Source organism: Delphinapterus leucas, chromosome 9 (assembly GCF_059928025.1).
Source record: "Delphinapterus leucas isolate spDelLeu-1000000601 "Yukka" chromosome 9, BTC_Dleu_Yukka2, whole genome shotgun sequence".
NCBI classification, from domain to species: Eukaryota; Metazoa; Chordata; class Mammalia; order Artiodactyla; family Monodontidae; genus Delphinapterus; species Delphinapterus leucas.
The window spans coordinates 75173040-75194451 of record NC_143137.1 but is presented as its reverse complement, the minus strand read 5'-3'; the positions used below and the strand labels follow the sequence as shown (position 1 = coordinate 75194451).

General features: G+C 41.8%; 1 protein-coding gene across 2 annotated transcripts in view; it reads right to left on the bottom strand.

Moving 5' to 3' along the window:
- MALSU1 (mitochondrial assembly of ribosomal large subunit 1) overlaps window positions 1-17178 on the bottom strand; it is a 30998-nt gene extending 13820 nt beyond the window's left edge. For both annotated transcript variants that reach the window (XR_016394366.1, XM_022588108.3), the window contains exons 1-3: window positions 16729-17178; window positions 14763-14941; window positions 571-652 (exon numbers count right to left, since the gene is read on the bottom strand). Coding sequence is in view for 1 of the 2 variants with exons in the window: in XM_022588108.3 (XP_022443816.1) it covers window positions 571-652; window positions 14763-14941; window positions 16729-16984 (517 nt within the window). In the remaining variant the exon portion in view is untranslated. The remainder of the gene's footprint in view (window positions 1-570; window positions 653-14762; window positions 14942-16728) is intronic.
- Window positions 17179-21412: the final 4234 nt, after the last annotated feature.

Genomic DNA, 21412 nt, shown 5'->3' with positions numbered 1-21412 from the left:
TTGACTAACTTGTTAGCTTACACGTAAGATAAAATCTCAGACCCTTCCCAGTTCTTCAGTTACTGTTTTTCCCTTTGTATTAACTATCTTTTGGGGAAATACTCTGAAACTATGTATGTATTAATACCCAAATTTGTTAAATCTTTTCAAAATTCTAGTCCTCTGCTCTTGTCCTTCCCTGTGCCTAGAATGCCCTTCACCTTATCTGAGTTATTTAAGGCCAAGGTTATGTGTACCCCAAGGTGCCTTCCACCACCACTAGGGGATCTCTCCCATGTTATCCATCCTGTTCTCCACCAGCTTTCTGACCTGTATGGCAACTTACATACATACCATGTGACATGAGGATTTCACATGTGAATAAGACCAACTAAGTTATAAGAAAACTTATTTTAGACACACTTCAAAAATTGTATGTGGAGATAAGAACCTGCTGTATAAAAAAATTCTCAAGTTAAAAAGAAAAATGTATGTGGAGAAACACAGATCTCAATCCTTTTACAACTGAAAACAGTTCAAGATTAGTGCAATATCAAATATTTATCTGTAGAATGTGCCAAAATAACTTACCAAAGTCCACACAGAGCCAGTCATCTGTGTCCTTCCCTTCGATCTTAACATGAGGCTCACTTTTACGTTTCAGGTATTTGTACTGAAAAAAACCAGAGCACATATTAAAGGGGAAGAGGATAGGGAAAATCTCTGTTCTTATTGAGCGTCTGGGGGTATTTTTCTTGGTCTTAATTTGGCAACTAACTTATTCATTCCTCACAGCTACACCATGCCCCTTAATATAAACATACGGAAACTTTTCTCCCCCTTAAATCCTACCCGCCTCCTACACCTGTCTCCTGAATCCTCCTGCCCAAACCCTTCTGACAGGGCCAACTCACTCATTTACCAAGGTGCCTCAGAGGCAGGCCTAAACTCTCTCAATATCCACTTCTCACATACATCATCCCTTCTGTCCATCCCAGCTTCCTTTCCCTCTCAGGGGAGACAGATGCTGCCTTCCTGTTTTAAGGCTAGTCTTCTCAGTTTTAATGATTCCATCTCATCTACCTTCATGACAATGTTAATGGGACTTTATCATCCCATAATCTCTTTTCCCAGCAGATTCCATGAATGGTCTAAAACAACAAATACACTAATGTTAGAAAAAAATACTATTACAAGACAAGGACATTATATAATGATAAAAGGGTCAACCAACCAAGATGACATAACATTAGAAACATGCACCAAAAATCAGAGCTAACCCAGTAATATAGCAGACTCAATACCCCATTTGCATTAATGGATGGAGGATCAATAAGGAAATAGAGAACTTGAACAGCACTACAGACCAATCGAACCTAACAGACATTAACAGAACATTCTACCCAACAACAGCAGAATACACACTTTTCTCAAGTGCACATGGAACATTCTCCAGGATAGATCATATGTTAGGCAACAAAACAAGTCTTAATAAATTCAAAGATTAAACTCATATAAAGTATGTTTTCTGATCACAATGAAATGAACTAGAAATCAACAGAAGCAAAACTAGAAAATCCACAAATATGTGGAAATCAACTGTTTTATTACCTTAAACGGATCAAAGAAGAAATCACAAGGGAAATCAGAAAATACCTTGAGACAAATGAAGTTATAGAATGCAGTGAGAGCAGCAGTAAGAAGGAAATTTATAGCTGTATGTGCTTACATGAAAAAAATAGTTCCCAAATCAACAACATGAATTTATACCTTAAAGAACTAGGAAATGCACCATCAAAAAATCGACAAATAATAAATGCTAGAGAGGGTGTGGAGAAAAGGGAACCCTCTTGCACTGTTGGTGGGAATGTAAATTGATACAACCACTATGGAGAACAGCATGGAGGTTCCTTAAAACACTAAAAATAGAATTACCATATGACCCAGCAATCCCACTCTTGGGCATATATCCAGAGAAAACCATAATTGAAAAAGACAGATGCACCCCAATGTTCACTGCAGCACTATTTACAAAAGCCAAGACATGGAAGCAACTGAAATGTCCATAGCTGGAGGAGTGGATAAAGATGTGGTATATATATACAATGGAATATTACTCGGCCATAAAAAAGAATGAAATAATGCCATTTGCAGCAACATGGACCTAGAGATTATCATACTGAGTGAAGTAAATGAGACAGATATCATAAGATATCACTTATATGTGGAATCTAAAAAAATGGTACAAATGACCTTATTTACAAAACAAATAGAGTCACAGATATAGAAAACAAACGGTTATCTGGGGGGGAGGGGGGATAAATTGGGAGATTGGGATAGACATATACTGTAGATACTATATATAAAATATATAACTAATAAGAACCGACTGTAAGAACTAATAAGAGTATTGAGGGAACTCTACTCAATACTCTGTAATGACCTATATGAGAAAAGAATCTAAAAAAGAGTGGATATATGTATAACTGATTTGCTTTGCTGTACAGCAGAAACTAACAACACTGTAACTCAACTATACTCCAATAAAAGTTAATTTAAATAAATAAATAAATGCTGGAGAGGATGTGGATAAAAGGGAACCCTCCTACAGTGTTGGTGGGAATGCAAATTGGTACAGCCACTATGGAGAACAGTATGGACGTTCCTCAAAAGACTAAATATAGAACTACCATATGAGAGACTTCCCTGGCAGTCCAGTGGTTAACACTGCAGGGGTGTGGCTTCAATCCCTGGGTGGGGAACTAAGATCCTGCACACCATGCGGCATGGTCAAAAAACCTACCTTAAGAGATATAGATATATAAAAATATAGATAGATATATAGATATAGATGTATATAGAACTACCATATGATCTAGCAAGCCCACTCCTGGGCATATATCCAGAGAAAACCATAATTCAAAAAGACACATGCATCCCAATGTTCATTGCAGTGCTATTTACAATAGCCAAGACATGGAAGCAACCTAAATGTCCATTGACAGAGGAGCGGATAAAGAAGATGTGGTACCTATATACAATGGAATATTACTCAGCCATAAAAAAGAAAGAAAGAATGCCATTTGCAGGCACATGGATGGACCTAGAGATTATCATACTAAGTGAAGTCAGACAGACAAAGACAAGTATCATGATATTGTTTATATGTGGAATCTAAAAAAAAAAGGTACAAATGAACTTATTTACAAAGCAGAAATAGAGTCATAGGTTTAGAAGACAAACTTATGGTTACCGGGGGCGGGGGGTGGGGGTGGGCGGGGGTGGACAAATTGGGAGATTGGGATTGATACATACACACTACTATATATGAAGTAGATAACTAATAAGGACCTACTGTATATAGCACAGGGAGCTCTACACAATACTCTGTAATGATCTATATGGGAAAGGAATCTAAAAAAGCATGGATGTATGTATAACTGATTCACTTTGCTGTATACCTGAAACTAACACAACACTGTCAATCAACTATAGTCCAATAAATATTATAAAATAAAAAGAACTAGGAAATGAACAAATTAAACTTAAAGCTGGCAGAAGGAAGAAGTCAATGACCAAATTAAAACAAAATAGACAAAAATCAAACCAAGATTTCATTTTTCAAAAAGATCAACAAAATTGATCAATAAACCCCCAGATAACTAAAATCAGAAATGAGTGAGGAGACATTAGAGACACAACAAACTGGAAAACCTAGAATAAATGGACATATTCCTAGAAACACACAACCGATCAAGACTGCATCATGAAGAAACAGAAAGTATGAATAGCCCTATTCAATAATAGCAACAGGATTGAGTCATTAATCAAAAACCTCCCAACACAATTGTATCTCAAACGAAAGGGTGGGGTATAGAGAAAAGAACACACAGAGAAGAAGGAAGGAAAAACACCTCCCAACAAAGAAAAGCCCTGGACCACACAGCTTCTTCACTGGTGAATTCTACCAAATACTTAAACATAAGCTCACATCAAATTTTGCTAAAACTCTTCCAAAAAACTGAAGAGGCGGGAACACTTCCTAACTTATTCTATGGGAGTAGCATTAACCTGATACCAAGACCAGACAAAGACCCTATAAGAAAACACTACAGGCCAATATCCTTGATGAATACTGATGGAAAACTCCTGAATGAACTACTAGCAAACCTAATTCAATACTGCATTCAAAGAATTATATATCAACACATGGGATTTATTTCTGGAATGTAAGGATGATTCCACATGAAAAAACCAATGTAGGGACTTCCCTGGTGGCACAGTGGTTAGGAATCCAATGTAGGGGACATGGGTTCGAGCCCTTGTCTGACAAGATCCCACATGCCATGGAGCAACTAACCCCGTGCGCCACAACTACGAGAGCCTATGCTCTAGAGCCCATAAGCCACAACTACTGAGCCCACGTGCCACAACTACTGAAGCCCACGCGCCTAGAGCCTGTGTTCCACAACGAGAAGCCACCGCAATGAGAAGCCTGCACACCGCAACAAAGAGTAGCCCCCACTTGCCACTACCAGAAACAGCCCGCACACAGCAACAAAGACCCAACACAGCCAAAAGTAGATTAATTTTAAAAATCAATGTAATAAACCACATTAACAAAATGAAAGACGAAAACCACAGGATCATTTCAAATTTATGCAGAAAAAGCATTTGACAAAGTTCAATACCCTTTCATGATAAAAACTCAACAGAGATAAGCAAAAAAAAACCCAAACCTACCTTAAGGTAATAAAGGCCATACATGAAGAGCCCATGGAGATTAGCTATCATCATACTTGATGGCAAAAAACTGAAAGTTTTTCCTCTCAGATCAGGAACAACACAGAATGCCCACTTTTGCCACCTTCTACTCAACACAGTACTGGAAGTTCTAGCCATGGCAATTAGAGCAAGGGAAAACAAAAGAAAAAAGTAACAAAATTGGATAGGAAGAAATAAAATTGTCTCAATTTGCAGATGACATGCTCTTTATACACAGAAAACCCTAGGGCTTCCCTGGTGGCGCAGTGGTTAAGAATCTGCCTGCCAACGCAAGGGACATGGGTTCGAGCCCTGGCCCAGGAAGATCCCACGTGCCGCGGAGCAACTAAGCCCGTGCACCACAACTACTGCGCCTGCGCTCTAGAGCCTGTGAGCCACAACTACTGAGCCTGCATGCCACAGCTACTGAAGCCCGTACGCCTAGAGCCTGTGCTCCACAACAAGAGAAGCCACCGCAATGAGAAGCCCACACACCACAACGAAGAGTAGCCCCCGCTCACTGCAACCAGAGGAAGGCTGTGTGCAGCAACGAAGACCCAACTCAGCCATCAATAAATAAATTAATTTTTTTTAAAAGGAAAATATTTCTATTTACAATAGAATCAAAAAGGATAAAATACTTAGAAATAAACATATCCATGGAAGCAAGACTCGTACACTGAAATACAATAATCTGTATCCATGAATTGGAACACAATATTGTTAATACTTTATCTACAGACTCAATACAATCAATCTCTATCAAAAACCCAGTGACTTTTTTTTGTAGAAATAGAAAAATCCATCCTAAAATTTATATGTACTCTAAAGAGACCCCAAATAGCCAAAAACAATCTTGAAAGGGAAGAGCACAGTTGAAGATCTCAAGTTTCCTGATTTAAAAACTTACTACAAAGCTACAGTAATCAAAACAGTGATTAAGATAAACTTATAGACCACTGGAACAAAACAAAGAGCCCATATGGTCAAATGATTTTTCAACAAGGGTGCCAAGTCCATTCAATAGGGAAAGGCAGTCCTTTCAACAAATGGTGCTGGGAAAACTAGATATCTACATGCAAGAGAATGAAGCTGGAGTCTTTACCTGACACCATCTACAAAAACTAACTGAATACCAAAGACCCAAACACGAAACCTAAAACTATAAAACTCTTAGAAGAAAACACAGTGAATAAGATTGGTTCAAGATGGCAGAGTAGAAGGAGGTGCGCTCACTCCCTCTTGCAAGAGCGCCAGAATCACAACTAACTGCTGAACAATCATCAACAGGAAGACACTGGAACTCACCAAATAAGATACCCCACAACCAAAGACAAAGGAGAAGCCACAATGAGATGGTGGGAGGGGCACAATCACAATAAAATCAAATCCCGTAACTGCTGGATGGTGACTCACAAACTGGTGAACACTTATACCACAGAAGTACGCCCACTGGAGTGAAGGTTCTGAGCCCCACGCCAGGCTTCCCAACCTGGGGGTCCGGCAACAAGAGGAGGAATTCCTAGAGAACCAGACTTTGAAGGCTAGTGGGATTTGATTGCAGGACTCCAACACGACTGGGGGAAACAGAGTCCACTCTTGGAGGGCACACACAAAGTAGTGTGCGCATCGGGACCCAGGGCAAGAAGCAGTGACCCCATAGGACACTGAATCAGACCTACCTGCTAGTGTTGGAGGGTCCCCTGCAGAGGCAGGGGGTGGCTGTGGCTCACCGTGAGGACAAGGACACTGGCAGCAGAAGTTCTGGGAAGTATTCCTTGGTGTGAGCCCTCCCAGAGTCTGCTATTGGCCCCACCAAAGAGCCGGGTGGGCTCCAGTGTTGGGTCACCTCAGGCCAAACAGCCTACAGGGAGGGAAACCAGCCCCACCCATCAGTAGACAAGCGGATTAAAGTTTTACTGAGCTCTGCCCACCAGAGCAACACCCAGCTCTACCCACCACCAGTCCCTCCCATCAGGAAACTTGCACAAGCCTCTTAGATAGCCTCTTCCACCAGAGGGCAGACAGCAAAAGCAAGGAGAACTACAGTCCTGCAGCCTGTGGAACAAAAACCATATCCACAGAAAGAGAGACAAGATGAAAAGGCAGAGGGCTATGTACCAGATGAAGGAAAAAGATAAACCCCCAGAAAAACAACTAAATGAAGTGGAGAGAGGCAACCTTCCAGAAAAAGAATTCAGAATAATGATAGTGAAGATGATCCAGGACCTCGGAAAAGGAATGGAGGCAAAGATCGAGAAGGTGCAAGAAATGTTTAACAAAGACCTAGAAGAATTAAAGAACAAACAAACAGGGATAAACAATACAATAACTGAAATGAAAAATACACTAGAAGGAACCAATAGCAGAATAACTGAGGCAGAAGACAGATAAGTGACCTGGAAGACAGAATGGTGAAATTCACTGCCGTGGAACAGAATAAAGAAAAAAGAATGAAAAGAAATGAAGACAGCCTAAGAGACCTCTGGGACAACATTAAATGCAACAACATTCGCATCATAGGGGTGCCAGAAGGAGAAGAGAGACAGAAAGGACCCGAGAAAATATTTGAAGAGATTATAGTCAAAAACTTCCCTAACGTGGGAAAGGAAATAGCCACCCAAGTCCAGGAAGCACAGAGAGTCCCAGGAAGGATAAACTCAAGCAGAAACACACCGAGACACATAGGTATCAAACTGACAAAAATAAAAGACAAAGAAAAATTATTGAAAGCAACAAGGGAAAAATGACAAATAACATACAAGGGAACTCCCATAAGGTTAAACAGCTGATTCCTCAGCAGAAACTCTACAAGCCAGAAGGGAGTGCCATGATATATTTCAAGTGATGAAAGGGAAGAACCTACAACCAAGATTACTCTACCCAGCAAGGATCTCATTCAGATTTGATGGAGAAATCAAAAGCTTTACAGAGAAGCAAAAGAGAATTCAGCACCACCAAACCAACTCTACAACAAATGCTAAAGGAACTTCTCTAAGTGGGAAACACAAGAGAAGAAAAGGACCTACAAAAACAAACCCATAACAATTAAGAAAATGGTCATAGGAGCATACATATCGATAATTACCTTAAACGTGAATGGATTAAATGCTCCAACCAAAAGACACAGGCTTGCTGAATGGATACAAAAACAAGACCCATATATATGCTGTCTACAAGAGACCCACTTCAGACCTAGGGACACATACAGAGTGAAAAGTGAGGGGATGGTAAAAGATAACCCATGCAAATGGAAATCAAAAGAAACCTGGAATAGCAATACTCATATCAGATAAAATAAACTTTAAAATAAAGAATGTTGGGGAGGGGGAAGGGTAAGCTGTGACAAAGCGAAAGAGAGGCATGGACATATAAACACTACCAAACGTAAGGTAGATAGCTAGTGGGAAGCAGCCGCATAGCACAGGGAGATCAGCTCGGTGCTTTGTGATCGCCTGGAGGGGTGGGATAGGGAGGGTGGGAGGGAGGGAGACGCAAGAGGGATGAGATATGGGAACATATGTATATATATAACTGATTCATTTTGTTGTAAAGCAGAAACTAACACACCATTGTAAAGCAATTATACTCCAATAAAGATGTTAAAAAAAAATTTCAACCATATGCTGCCTACAAAAGATTCACTTCAGCTTTACAGACACACACAGACTGAAAGTGAAGTGATGGAAAAATACATTCCATGTAAATAAAAATAGAAAGAGAGGAGGGGTAGCTACACTTACATCTGACAAAACAGACTTTAAGCTAAAACTGTAACAAGAGGCAAATAAGATCACTATACAGTTATAAAGGGGTAAAAAATAAAATAAAATAAAATAATGTTATAAGAGACAAGGAAGGACACTACATAATGATCAAGGGATCAATCCAAGAAGATATAACAATTATAAATATATATGCACCCAACAGAGGAGCACCTCAATTCATAAAGCAACTGCTAACATCTATAAAAGAAGAAATCGACAGTAACACAAAAATAGTGGGGGACTTTAACACCTCACTTAAACCAGTGGACACATCATCCAAACAGAAAATGAATAAGGAAACACAAGCTTTAAATGACACAATAGACCAGATAGATTTAATTGATATTTTTGGACATTCTATCCGAAAACAGCAGATTACACTTTCTTCTCAAGTGCACACGGACAATTCTCCAGGACAGATCACATCTTTGGTCACAATTCAAGCCCCAGTAAATTTAAGAAAATTGAAATCATATCAAGCATCTTTTCTGACCACAACGCTATGAGATTAGAAATCAATTACAGGGATAAAAACGTAAAAAACAAACACATGGAGGCTAAACAATACGTTACTAAGAGATCACTGAAGAAATCAAAGAGGAAATGAAAAAATACCTAGAGGCAAATTACAACGAAAACATGAAGATCCAAAGACTATGCAATGCAGCAAAAGCAGTTCTAAGAGGGAAGTTTATAGCAATACAAGCCTACCTCAAGAAACAAGAAAATCTCAAACTAACCTTACACCTAAAGGAACTAGAGAAAGAAGAACAAACAAAACCCAAAGTTAGCAGAAGGAAAGAAATCGTAAAGTTCAGAGCAGAAATAAATGAAACAGAAACAAAGAAAACAATAGCAAAGATCAATAGAACTAAAAGCTGGTTCTTTGAGAAGGTAAACAAAGTTGATAAACCACTAGCCAAAAAAAAGGGAGAAAAAGAGGGAGAGGACTCATATCAATAAAATTAGAAATGAAAAAGAAGTTGCATCAGACACCACAGAAATACAAACCATCCTGAGAAACTACAAGCAACTCTATGCCAATAAACTGGACAACCTGGAAGAAACTGACAAACTCTCAGAAATGTATAACCTTCCAAGAGTGAACTAGGAAGAAATAGAAAATAAGAACAAACCAATCACAAGTAATGAAATTGAAACTGTGATTAAAAATCTTCCAACAAAAGTCCAGGACCAGATGGCTTCACAGGTGAATTCTATCAAACATTTAGAGAAGACCTAACACCCATCCGTCTCAAACTCTTCCAAAAAATTGCAGAGGAAGGAACACTTCTGAACTCATTCTATGAGGCCACCATCACCCTGATACCAAAACCAGACAAAGACACTACAAAAAAGGAAAATTACAGACCAATATCACTGATGAATATAGACGCAAAAATCCTCAACAAAATACTAGCAAACAGAATCCAACAACACATTATAAGGACCATACACCATGATCAAGTGGGATTTATCCCAGGGATGCAAGGATTCTTCAATATACACAAATCAATGTGATATACCATATTAACAAATTGAAGAATAAAAATCATATGATCATCACAATAGATGCAGAAAAAGCTTTTGACAAAACTGAACACCAATTTATGATAAAAACTCTCCAGGAAGTGGGCACAGAGGGAAGCTACCTCAACATAATAAAGGCCATATAGGACAAACCCACAGCAAACGTCATTCTCAATGGTGAAAAACAAAGCATTTCCTCTAAGATCAGGAACAAGACAAGGATGTCCACTCTCACCACTATTATTCAACATAGTTTTGGAAGTCCTAGCCATGGCAATCAGAGAAGAAGAAGACATAAAAGGAATACAAATTGTAAAAGAAGTAAAACTGTCACTGTTTGCAGAAGACATGGTACTATACATAGAGAATCCTAAAGATGCCACCAGAAAACTACTAGAGCTAATCAATGAATCTGGTAAAGTTGCAGGATACAAAATTAATGCACAGAAATCTCTTGCATTCCTACACACTAATGATGAAAAACCTGAAAGAGAAAGTAAGGAAACACTCCCATTTACCACTGCAACAAAAAGAATAAAATACCTAGGAATAAACCTAACTAGGGAGACAAAACACCTGTATGCAGAAAACTATAAGACACTGATGAAAGAAATTAAGATGATACAAACAGATGGAGAGATATACCATGTTCTTGGATTGGAAGAATCAATATTGTGAAAATCACTATACTACCCAAAGCAATCTACAGATTCAATGCAATCCCTATCAAATTACCAATGGCATTTTTTACAGAACTAGAACAAGAAATCTTAAAATCTGTATGGAGACACAAAAGACTCCGAATAGCCAAAGCAATCAGTCTTGAGGGAAAAAAATGGAGCTGAAGGAATCAGACTCCCTTCAGACTATACTACAAAGCTACAGTAATCAAGACCATATGGTACTGGCACAAAAACAAAAATATAGATCAACAGAACAGGATAGAAAGCCCAGAGATAAACCCATGCACCTATGGTCAACTAATCTATGACAAAGGAGGCAAGGATATACAATGGAGAAAAGGCAGTCTCTTCAATAAGTGGTGCTGGGAAAACTGGACAGCTACATGTAAAAGAATGAAAGTAGAACACTCCCTAACACCATACACAAAAATAAACTCAAAATGGATTAAAGACCTAAATGTAAGACTGGACACTATAAAACTCTTAGAGGAAAACATAGGAAGAACACTCTCTGACATAAACCACAGCAAGATCTCTTTTGATCCACCTCCTAAAGTAATGGAAACAAAAACAAAAATAAACAAATAGGACTTAATGAAACTTAAAAGCTTTTGCAAAGCAAAGGAAACTACAAGCAAGACGAAAAGACAACCCTCAGAATGGGAAAAAATATTTGCAAACGAATCAACGGAGAAAGGATTAATCTCCAAAATATATAAACAGCTCATGCAGCTCAATATTAAAAATACAAACAACCCAATCCAAAAATGGGCAGAAGACCTAAATAGACATTTCTCCAAAGAAGACATACAGATGGCCAAGAAGCACATGAAAAGATGTTAAACATCACTAATTATTAGAGAAATGCAAATCAAAACTACAATGAGGTATCACCTCACTTTGGTTATAATGGGCATTATCAGAAAATCTACAAACAACAAATGCTGGAGAGGGTGTGGAGAAAAGGGAACCCACGTGCAGTGTTGGTGGGAGTGTAAATTGATACAGCCATTATGGAGATCAGTATGGAGGTTCCTTAAAAACTAAAAATAGAATTACCATATGACCCAGCAATCCCACTACTGGGCATATTCCCAGAGAAAACCATAATTCAAAAAGACACATGCACCCCCAGTGTTCATTACAGCACTACTGACAATAGCCAGGACATGGAAGCAACCTAATTGCTCATCGACAGACGAATGCATAAAGAAGATGTGGTACATATATACAATGGAATATTACTCAGCCATACAGAGGAACGAAATTGGGTCATTTGTAGAGACATGGATGATCTAGAGACTGTCATACAGAGTGAAGTAAGTCAGAAAGAGAAAAACAAATATTGCATATTAACACATATATGTGGAATCCAGAAAAATGGTACAGATGAACTGGTTTGCAGGGCAGAAATAGAGACACAGATGTAGAGAACAAACGTATGGACACCAAGGGGGGAAAGTGGAGGGGGCAGGTGGTGGTGTGATGAATTGGGAGATTGGGTTTGACATATATACACTAATATGTATAAAATGGATAACTAATAAGAACCTGCTGTATAAAAAAATAAAATTCTAAAATTCAAAAAAATAAAAACATAAAGTAATCCAAAAAAAAGAAAAACAAAACACAGTAGAAAAGCTTCATGACATTGGATTTCGCAATGATTTCTTGGATATGAGACCAAAGACAACAGCAGAAAAATTTAAAACTTTGGTGCATTAAAGGACACAATGAACAAAGAAGGCAACCTACAGAATGGGAGAAAATATTTGCAAATCACATAGATGATATGGGATTTATATCCAGAATATACAGAGAACTCCTACAACTTCACAATAAAAGAAAAACTCAATTAAAACATGGGCACGGGACTTCCCTGGTGGCGCAGTGGTTGGGAGTCCGCCTGCCGATGCAGGGGACACGGGTTCGTGCCCTGGTCCGGGAAGATCCCATATGCCGCAGAGCGGCTGGGCCCATGAGCCATGGCCGCTGAGCCTGCGCATCCGGAGCCTGTGCTCCGCAGCGGGAGAGGCCACAGCAGCGAGAGGCCCGCGTATTGCAAAAAAAAAAAACAAAAAAACAAAAAAACATGGGCAAACGACCTGAATAGGCATTTCTCCAAATATACACAAATGGCTAATAACCATGAGAAAAGATGCTCAACATCACTAATTTAGGGAAATGTAAATCAAAAGCACAACAAGGTACCACTTCACTCTCATTAGGATTACTATCAATATTATCAACAAACCAGAAAATAACAACTGGTGAGGACGTAGAAAAATTGGAACCCTTGTGCACTGCTGGTGGGAATGTAAACTGGTGCAACTACTGTGTAAAAGTGTGATGGTTCCTCAAAATATTAAACACAGAATTACCATGATCTGGCAATTCCACTTATGAAATTAAAAGCAGGGATCTGAACAGGTATTTCTACACTCGTGTTTATAGCAGCATTATTCACAATAGCCAAAAGGTGGAAGCAACCCAAATGCCCACCAATGGGTGAATAAGATAAAATGTGGTATATACATACACTAAAATAATCAGTCTTAAAAGAAGGAAATTCTGACACATGCTACAACACAGATGAACCTTGAAAAATATTATGCTAAGTGAAATAAGCCAGTCACAAAAGGAAAATTAGAGTATGATTCCACTCAAGGAGGTACTTATCAGTGTAGTCAAATTCACAGAGACAGAAAGCAGTATGGGGGACGCCAGAGGCTGGGGGAAGGAAGAATGGGAAGTTATTGTTTAATGTGTACAGAGTTTTTTGCAAGATGAAAAAAGAAAAACGTTCTGGAGATGGATAGTGGTAATGGTTGCACAACAATGTGAATGTAATTAACATCACTTAACTGTACACCTAAAAATGGCTAAAATGTTCAGTTTTGTAACGTATATTTTACCATAAACAAGAACAAAACTTTCTTGACCTTGCATTTTTCTCCCTCATCTAAAATTTTTGCAAAAGGAATTTCTATTCCCCTCCCTTGCTCTTCCACAGAAACTTTCTCTGAAAAATCTCTCATTCTTTTTATATCTCCAAGTCCAATGGTCACTTCTAAGTCTTACTTACTCTGTCTTACTATTACATCTGACAGAGACCCTAGGATCCTGCCTTTTAACTTTTCCATGCCCCCCTAGTTCTCTTAGTCTCTCCAACTACCCCCTCTTTTTGAATCTTCCTTTGTTCTGCCATGTTGCACCAGGGTTTTCTTCTCAGTCCCCTTATTTTACCACCCTTCTCTAGGCAATCCCAGCTATTCTTTTGGTCTTAACTGTTCCCTCTCTGACCAATTTTCAACAGGGTGAAAGAAGTATGTTCCCCTCTAGAGTGGTATCAGAATCCGCTTCCAAGTACACTTTCTTCCTCATTCTGATTCCTATTCAATCTAGTTGGAAAATGAACTTCCTTCTCTTTCCTCAACTAGACCTGTGAATGGGGAGGGTAAGAACTAAATCTTTTTCATTTTTATCTTCCCAATACCCAGCACCGTGCCTGGGAACACTGGACATGCTCAAACATTTGAATTAAACTCTAGGCCAGCACTATCCAATAGAAGTTTCTGCAACTATGGAAATGTTTTATATTTGTGTCCAGTATGGTAGCCATTAGCCACATGTGGCCACCAAACACCTGAAATGTGGCTAGTACAACTGAAGAACTGAATTTTTAGTTTTATTTTATAATTACATAGCCACATGGGGCTAGTGGGTGTCACACTGGACAGTTTTGCTCTAGAAATCCCTCTGGGTTATACTGTCTTCTAGCCTGCCTCAGGTAATATTTTTTTTGTATTATTTTTCTTGTCACAAGAGACAAGAATGCAAAATATCTTGACCCACTAAGGCTAGATATTGGTTCCCATAACGTTCACTATCAAAGAACATAAAACACTCATGCAAATTCTAAAAATCTGGGCTTCTTATATAATCTTAGGGTTTAGTTTTTAAATGTTGCTCTTCCGCCTGATGCACTGACACTATTCCCATTAAGTTAAAGGTTCCAAAGAAAAAGAAAGCATCCTACCATTTTCACAATGTAGTAGGCCATGGCATGTAAGTGTCGAGTAGAAGTTCCACTACCAATTACAAAGTAATCTGTATATTTCATTTCTGGAGGAACCTTGATGACACAAATGTCTCTTGCATTTTCTTGCCTCAGAAGTGAAACCAGCATATCGATGTCAAACTTGGGACCAGTATGATCTGAAATGCACAAAGATCTGCTTTTGTCAGGTGGCCAAGTAAAGACAGACACAATATGCACCCAGAGATGCGGGCAGCTGACAGCGAAACCATTCCTCCATGAAGGTGTTTAGGCCTCCTGGAAATTGAAGCTGGGCACTGGTTTCATACAGCACTGCTCAACTTATGGGAAGGGTGCGCAGGTCACAGACAGCCACCACACACATCCTTTCCTATTAGCACATGCAAGTAGAACCAGACATCAGCAACGATGGCTTTCTGTTCTAGTACCTGAGGAAATGAGTAACACAGCTCAAGCAGAGAACTGCTATTCAAAGAGAGGAGGGCTTCCCTGGTGGCGTAGTGGTTGAGAGTCCGCCTGCCGATGCAGGGGACACGGGTTCGTGCCCCGGTCTGGGAAGATCCCGCATGCCGCGGAGAGGCTGGGCCCGTGGGCCATGGCCACTGAGCCTGCGCGTCCGGAGCCTGTGCTCCACAACGGGAGAGGCCACAACAGTGAGACGGCCAAGTACCTCAAAAAAAAAAAAAAAAAAAAAAATCAAAGAGAGGAAAACGGGACTTCCCTGGTGGCTCAGTGGTTAAGAATCCACCTGCCAATGCAGGGGACACGGGTTCGAGCCCTGGTCCGGGAAGATCCCACATGCTGCGGAGCAACTAAGCCTGTGCACCACAACTACTGAGCCTGCGCGCCACGGCTGCTGGGCCTGCGTGGCACAGCTACTGAGGGCTGCGTGCCTAGAGCCCGTGCTCTGCAACAGGGGAGGCCACCGCAGTGAGAATGCCGCGCACCACAACGAAGAGCAGCCCCCGCTCGCTGCAACTAGAGAAAGCCCATGCGGAGCAACAAAGACCCAACACAGCCAAAAAACATAGAAATAAAATAATAATAATGGTTAATATAATAATTTTAAAAAGGCGAGGAAAACTGGAGCACAATTTGGGGAGGTGGTAATATCTTGGGGCACATTAAATTGAATTCCAGCCACAAAGGGTCACAGAACTAGAACTGTGAACTGGAAGGGCTCTTGGGTAGTATCTGTCCACAACCTTCATTTGAGAGAGAAACTGAGAACTAGCGAGTAAGTGTGTGGCCCCAAATCTACCAATCGGAGGGTTAAAATTTTAACAGCAATTCTCATTTTGAACTTCCGAGGTTTTCTTACAATGCCAGTTGGGTTATGTAACAACTGTTATCTGTGAAAAACGTTTTTTGTTTTTCCTCTAGAGATTTAGATATTCAGCTCTTCACCATGGTGTATAAGAGCCTGTGGACTTAACAGCTCTCTTCAGTTCTAAAGCTGACTCCCAGGGCCCTAGTGGCTAATCTCTCCCTCTCATACTGCATCCTTTCACAGGTGTGATCTGTTTACCACCTCTCAAGTTTCTAAAAGCTTACAATACTTAGAGGCTCTTAACTTGGCCCCATCTCCTATTAGCGCTTCTTACGCACCCCTGAGCCCCCAGACCCTGGATCTTCCTCAGAATCCTCAAGCCCCAACATTCTCGACAAGTCCATTTCTCGGAACCCTAGACAGAGTGTGAAGGGGGATGAGGACGGTGAGGTTGTGATGCCAGGGGTCCGACGTGGCCGTTCGGACAGACGCCTGGGGTTTGGGAGACTTCAGTCCGTCTCTTGATCTCACTGTGAAATGCAAAGTTGGTGCCGACGACCTTTGCAGTCCCTTCCAGTTCTGCTCTGTAGGAGTTTTGTGACCCCATGAGAAATACAAAAAGAGAGGAATTAAGCCTCTTTAGCTGGGACCCGGCTCCCTCCTCCTCGCCCGTACCTCCGGTGCCTGACTCCGGGCGCCCCTCGCCGGCTGTTCCCTCCGCCCGCTCCTCCAGGCCCGGCCCGCCGTGCAGGCCGCGCGCTCGGTCGGGGGCCGGGCAGACCTTGCCGAGCGTCGGTCCCACCGGAAGCCGCCCCACGGACAGCAGCCGAAGCCTGAGCCCCGCGGCCGCCGCGGGCCACGCTCCCGGGGAGAAGGCCCGGCGCCACAGCAGCACCCTGAGCCGCAGCGCCACGCAGCCCCACGGCCCCATAGCCGTCGCCACGCGTCGACTCACGAGGCGGGGCTTAATGGGGCTCGAGCGGGCCTGCGGCTTACCATAGGCCAGGTCAACGCGGCAGGGCTTGGAAAATTGACGTCAGGACCGTGGGCGTGGCCAGGGCCAGAAGGTGGGGCCGTGGGCGGAGTGGGAGGAGGAGGGTAACCCGACAGTGACCCGGAAGAATTTAGGGATTCGGGATTCGGTTTTGTAGGCGTCAAAGGACCAGGATTTCACTACTCACCTTGCGTTCCCCTGCACCATACTGACGCGTTGTGTCTTCCTTGAATTGTTCTTATTTTTCCTTGATGTCTCCGTTCACTGGAATGTAAACAGCATGAAGGCAGAAATTTTTGTTTTTATCTGTTCTCTCCACAGCACCTAAAGCTGAAAGTACGGAAGTTGCTTCTGTTGATTAGACTGGAATTAGGACATAGCCCATTACCAAAGAAGTTGTCAAGATTCCCTTGCAAATTTGAAATCCCATGAGGAACATCTGTTATCCTGGGCGGGGGTTGGGTGGGAGGCAGAGATTAAGGACCATTTGGAAAACGTTCTTAGTAGGTCAGCCCTTCAGGGACACTCCCCGAATGGAGTTATTTTATGCTAATGGACTGCGCTGTGGCGCTCACCTCGGTGAGAATAAGGAATGCTGAGTTGCAGTTACAGTATTGAATCCTAGGATGTGAGAGCTGAAAGAGACCCAGGGAGGAAAAATGACTTGCCTGTGGCCAAGCTGGAACCAGCAGCTGTTTCTGTACTCCAGCCTGGTAACTTCTGAAAGGAAGAGGCTAGTAGAAGGGGCCAAATATCTCGGATGCCTGGAACAGTGCCAAGCACATAGTAGGTACTCCAAATGCTTGACACATTACTTGATTTCTTTTAAGGAAATAACTCCAAGCATTAATTTTTAAAATTAAAAACTACAGAAACTAATATGAGCACCTGTGTGTACCACCCAGAATATTCACAATTGCTTCAAGTTATTTTTGAAAATAAGAATAAAGTGGTACAGATAAAGTTAAGTCTCATCCTCTTCACTGCCATTTCCCCATAGGCATGGATTTGGTGCTTCTTCCAGCATTTGCCATCAGTTCTGCGTTTCCACTATTTTTTCTGAACACCCCAAACCTGCTTTACCACCTGTATTTGCCATCTCATTTAATGGGTCATCATCCCCCCCCCAAATCTCCTAAATTCTGGACTGCATTCACTGCAGGATCTTCCTGCAACAACTATTCCATTCTCAAATCCTGCTTATGCTACACCTCCAAAATACTTTTTGAATCCAACTTCTCATCTTCATTCCCACCGTTCCTTCCTTAGTCTGAGCCCTCAACAGCTTTTGGCGAATTACTGGGACAGCCTCCTACCTGGCTCTCCTGTCTCCAATCCGTCTCTACTCTTTCCATCCTCCATGCTGCCCGCTAAAATTATTTTAGCCTCATCTGCTTTTTGCTGTTTTCCAAACACAAATCTTTCCATGCTGAGCTTTGCACATACTATTCCATTCCATTTTTTTAGAGTGCCCTTCTTCCACCTTTGCACATGACAAACTCAGAAACTCCTTCAGAAGCCCTTCATCCCTTTGTTCATAGATGTCTTTAACATTTACCATGTTCGACTGGATGATAACCCGTTGGAAAAGACTTAGATTTATTTCCAGCTCTTCTGTTCACTAGCAGCGTAAGACTGAAGTGACTCAATCTCCCTGAGCCTTTTATTTATCACCTCCTCTCAGCTCCTTCTCTAGCTCCTACAGAACTGCTGATGTGACCCTACAATATTTTGGACTTTCAAATACAAATCTATGATACTGCTGACATTTACTCTAATCATCATCTCTCCTGTCTGGAAGCTCCCAGTGGGCAGGGACTATTCACCTTTCCCCTCCCTGCCTTAGCCCAGCACCTGGCACTGGAATGTTTCTTGGCCTTGGTGAGGGTCCTTGGGGAGGTCGTGAATCACAAGTCTACTCAGAATGACCCATTGTATGCAAACTGCACGTCAATGTGAGAAGAAAGTACACCCTTCATTGTGAAGATGAGTACAAGTAGGGCTGGCAGCTTTCAGGTCCCTACCAATTCCTGTAGGCTGTGGGAGAAATGATCGCCTGGGTGCCCAGAGGCCCAGCTCCAGATTGAGCAATGGTTCTGAGATCTGAGGAAACAATGCTGCAAGAGGTGGGAATGTGAGCCTGCACTTTGGTCCAACAAACAGGCTCATTGCAGAAATGGTGGAGGAGGTTCTTCCTACATAGGAGCCTCCTACTTGAGAGGCCCCTGGTGGGGCTCTGGAATGCCCTCAAACCACAGGCTCCATGCTTCCTGGGACACCAAGAATTCATCGCATTGTAGACCTCAATGCCCACTCCAGGTTGGACTCCCTGTCCTTACAGCACAGAGGCCATGACTGACAAGCCAACAGAAAATATATGAGCAGGGAGGCAATGCAGACTCCACACTCCACTGGGAACTTGGGGCGAAGAGAGACAGACAGTGCCTATCCCTAGGGTTATAAAACAATGAGTCCCTGTTGCTGAACTTCTACTTAAAAGGATTTTCCTGCTCCCAATTAGGAGATCTACAAAGAGGAGAACAACATAATTTTTAAATAGAAATACACAAACTTAGCATATCTAGAATTAATTAGATTTATAAAAGAGGTAATTTTAATCCTAGCCCTTCCCTCTGCAAGGTTTCCTGAGGGCAAAAACAGTACAAAGAGAATGGAAATCCGAGAAAAAGGATGAAACTTAAACGAGGCAGGGATATTCACCAACGGCTGCAGCTGCCCAGTTGTGGAAGGAGCTGCCCTGTGAGGTTGGGAAGGGTAGCTGAGCTGGAGAGTAGTGGTCCCCACCTATTTAACGATAATGAATAACTAAAAACTGTGGCTCTTTGAATATTAGTCATTGAACACACGCATGACAAAAAGGTGTTGTGAATGAAACAACGTTTTTAAATAAAATTATATTGAATTGCAGTACATTCTTTGCAACCAAAAGGTCCAGAGACTAGGAAACACAGATACGTAGTAAACCCATGCATGGGGTAAGCAAAGGTTGGACTTGATAAACTTCCTAGTCCCCAAACTATATGAATTCAATCATTCATTTATTAAACAATGATGTGCCAGTTGCAGTGTTACGAGCCCCAGAGTCAAGTGTGGGTACACCAGGAAATCTTGCTCAGCCTTTCTCTAGTTTAGCCTGCTCTGTTCTTCCTCTCTGTTCTCTTTGAAGGTACCTCTGCTGTCATCTCCCAAACCAGCACCCCTGCCCTCTCCGCAGTCCCTGGGTCTAGCTGAAGAGGACATTTCTCTGATTGCAACTTCCCACCTTCCTACCTTCCCATGAAGCTCCAGGAAACAAGTTCGGGAACGTCTTGGCTTTGCTGCTAACAGAACAAACAGGAGGCCCCTCAATTAACACACCAAGGATGGTATTAAGATCTACTAACTTAAAAGTCCTTGTGTGGACTTCCCTGGTGGCGCAGTGGTTAAGAATCCGCCTGCCAATGCAGGGGACACAGGTTCGAGCCCTGGTCCAGGAAAATCCCACATGCTGCAGAGCAACTAAGCCCGTGCGCCACAACTACTGAGCCCGCATGCCTAGAGCCCCTGCTCCACAACAAGAGAAGCCACCGCAATGAGAAGCCCACGCACCGCGACTAGAGAAAAGCCCGGGTGTGGCAACAAAGGACCAATGCAGCCAAAAATAAATAAATTAAAAAATTAAAAAAAAACAAGGACTGAAAACAAAGTCCACACTCAACAGCAGATGGCTCTGTTTTCAAGCGGGGGTATTTTGCATTTCTGAGAACCTCTCTAATGGGTAACAGTCTTTTCCCCAGAGTCTTCTTTTTTTTTAATATTTATTTATTTGGCTGCGCAGGGTCTTAATTGCGGCCGGCAGGATCTTTAGTTGCGGCATGCGAACTCTTAGTTGTGGCCTACAGAATCTAGTTCCCTGACCAGGGATCTATCCCAGGCCCCCTGCACTGGGAACGCGGAGCCTTACCCACTGGACCCCCAGGGAAGTTCCTCCCCTGAGTCCTTACCAGGTTGGAAGAAAGACCTGTAAAAACTGCTTTTGTTAATTAACTTTAAGGACTTGGTGCTGACAAGCCTGGTCTCCAGAATCAGAGATTATGAGAAACTGCTGTTTTGGAATCATTTCAGTGAGAAAGGAACATCCCACTCATGCCTGAAGAACGGGAGGCATGTGGGTCATTCCACACTGAGAGCGGGTTTTGGTATCTCACCTTCTCTAGGAGCAGCACTTCAGATAAAGGGCTTTCAGAGACAATGCTCTGCATTTATCTCAGCTTTGCATGTCTACTGAGCAAGGCCATGAGTCTGCTTCTCAGCCCTGCTGGTAATCAGACGGTGAAGTTCCTAAAGGAACCTGAAGCAGTATTA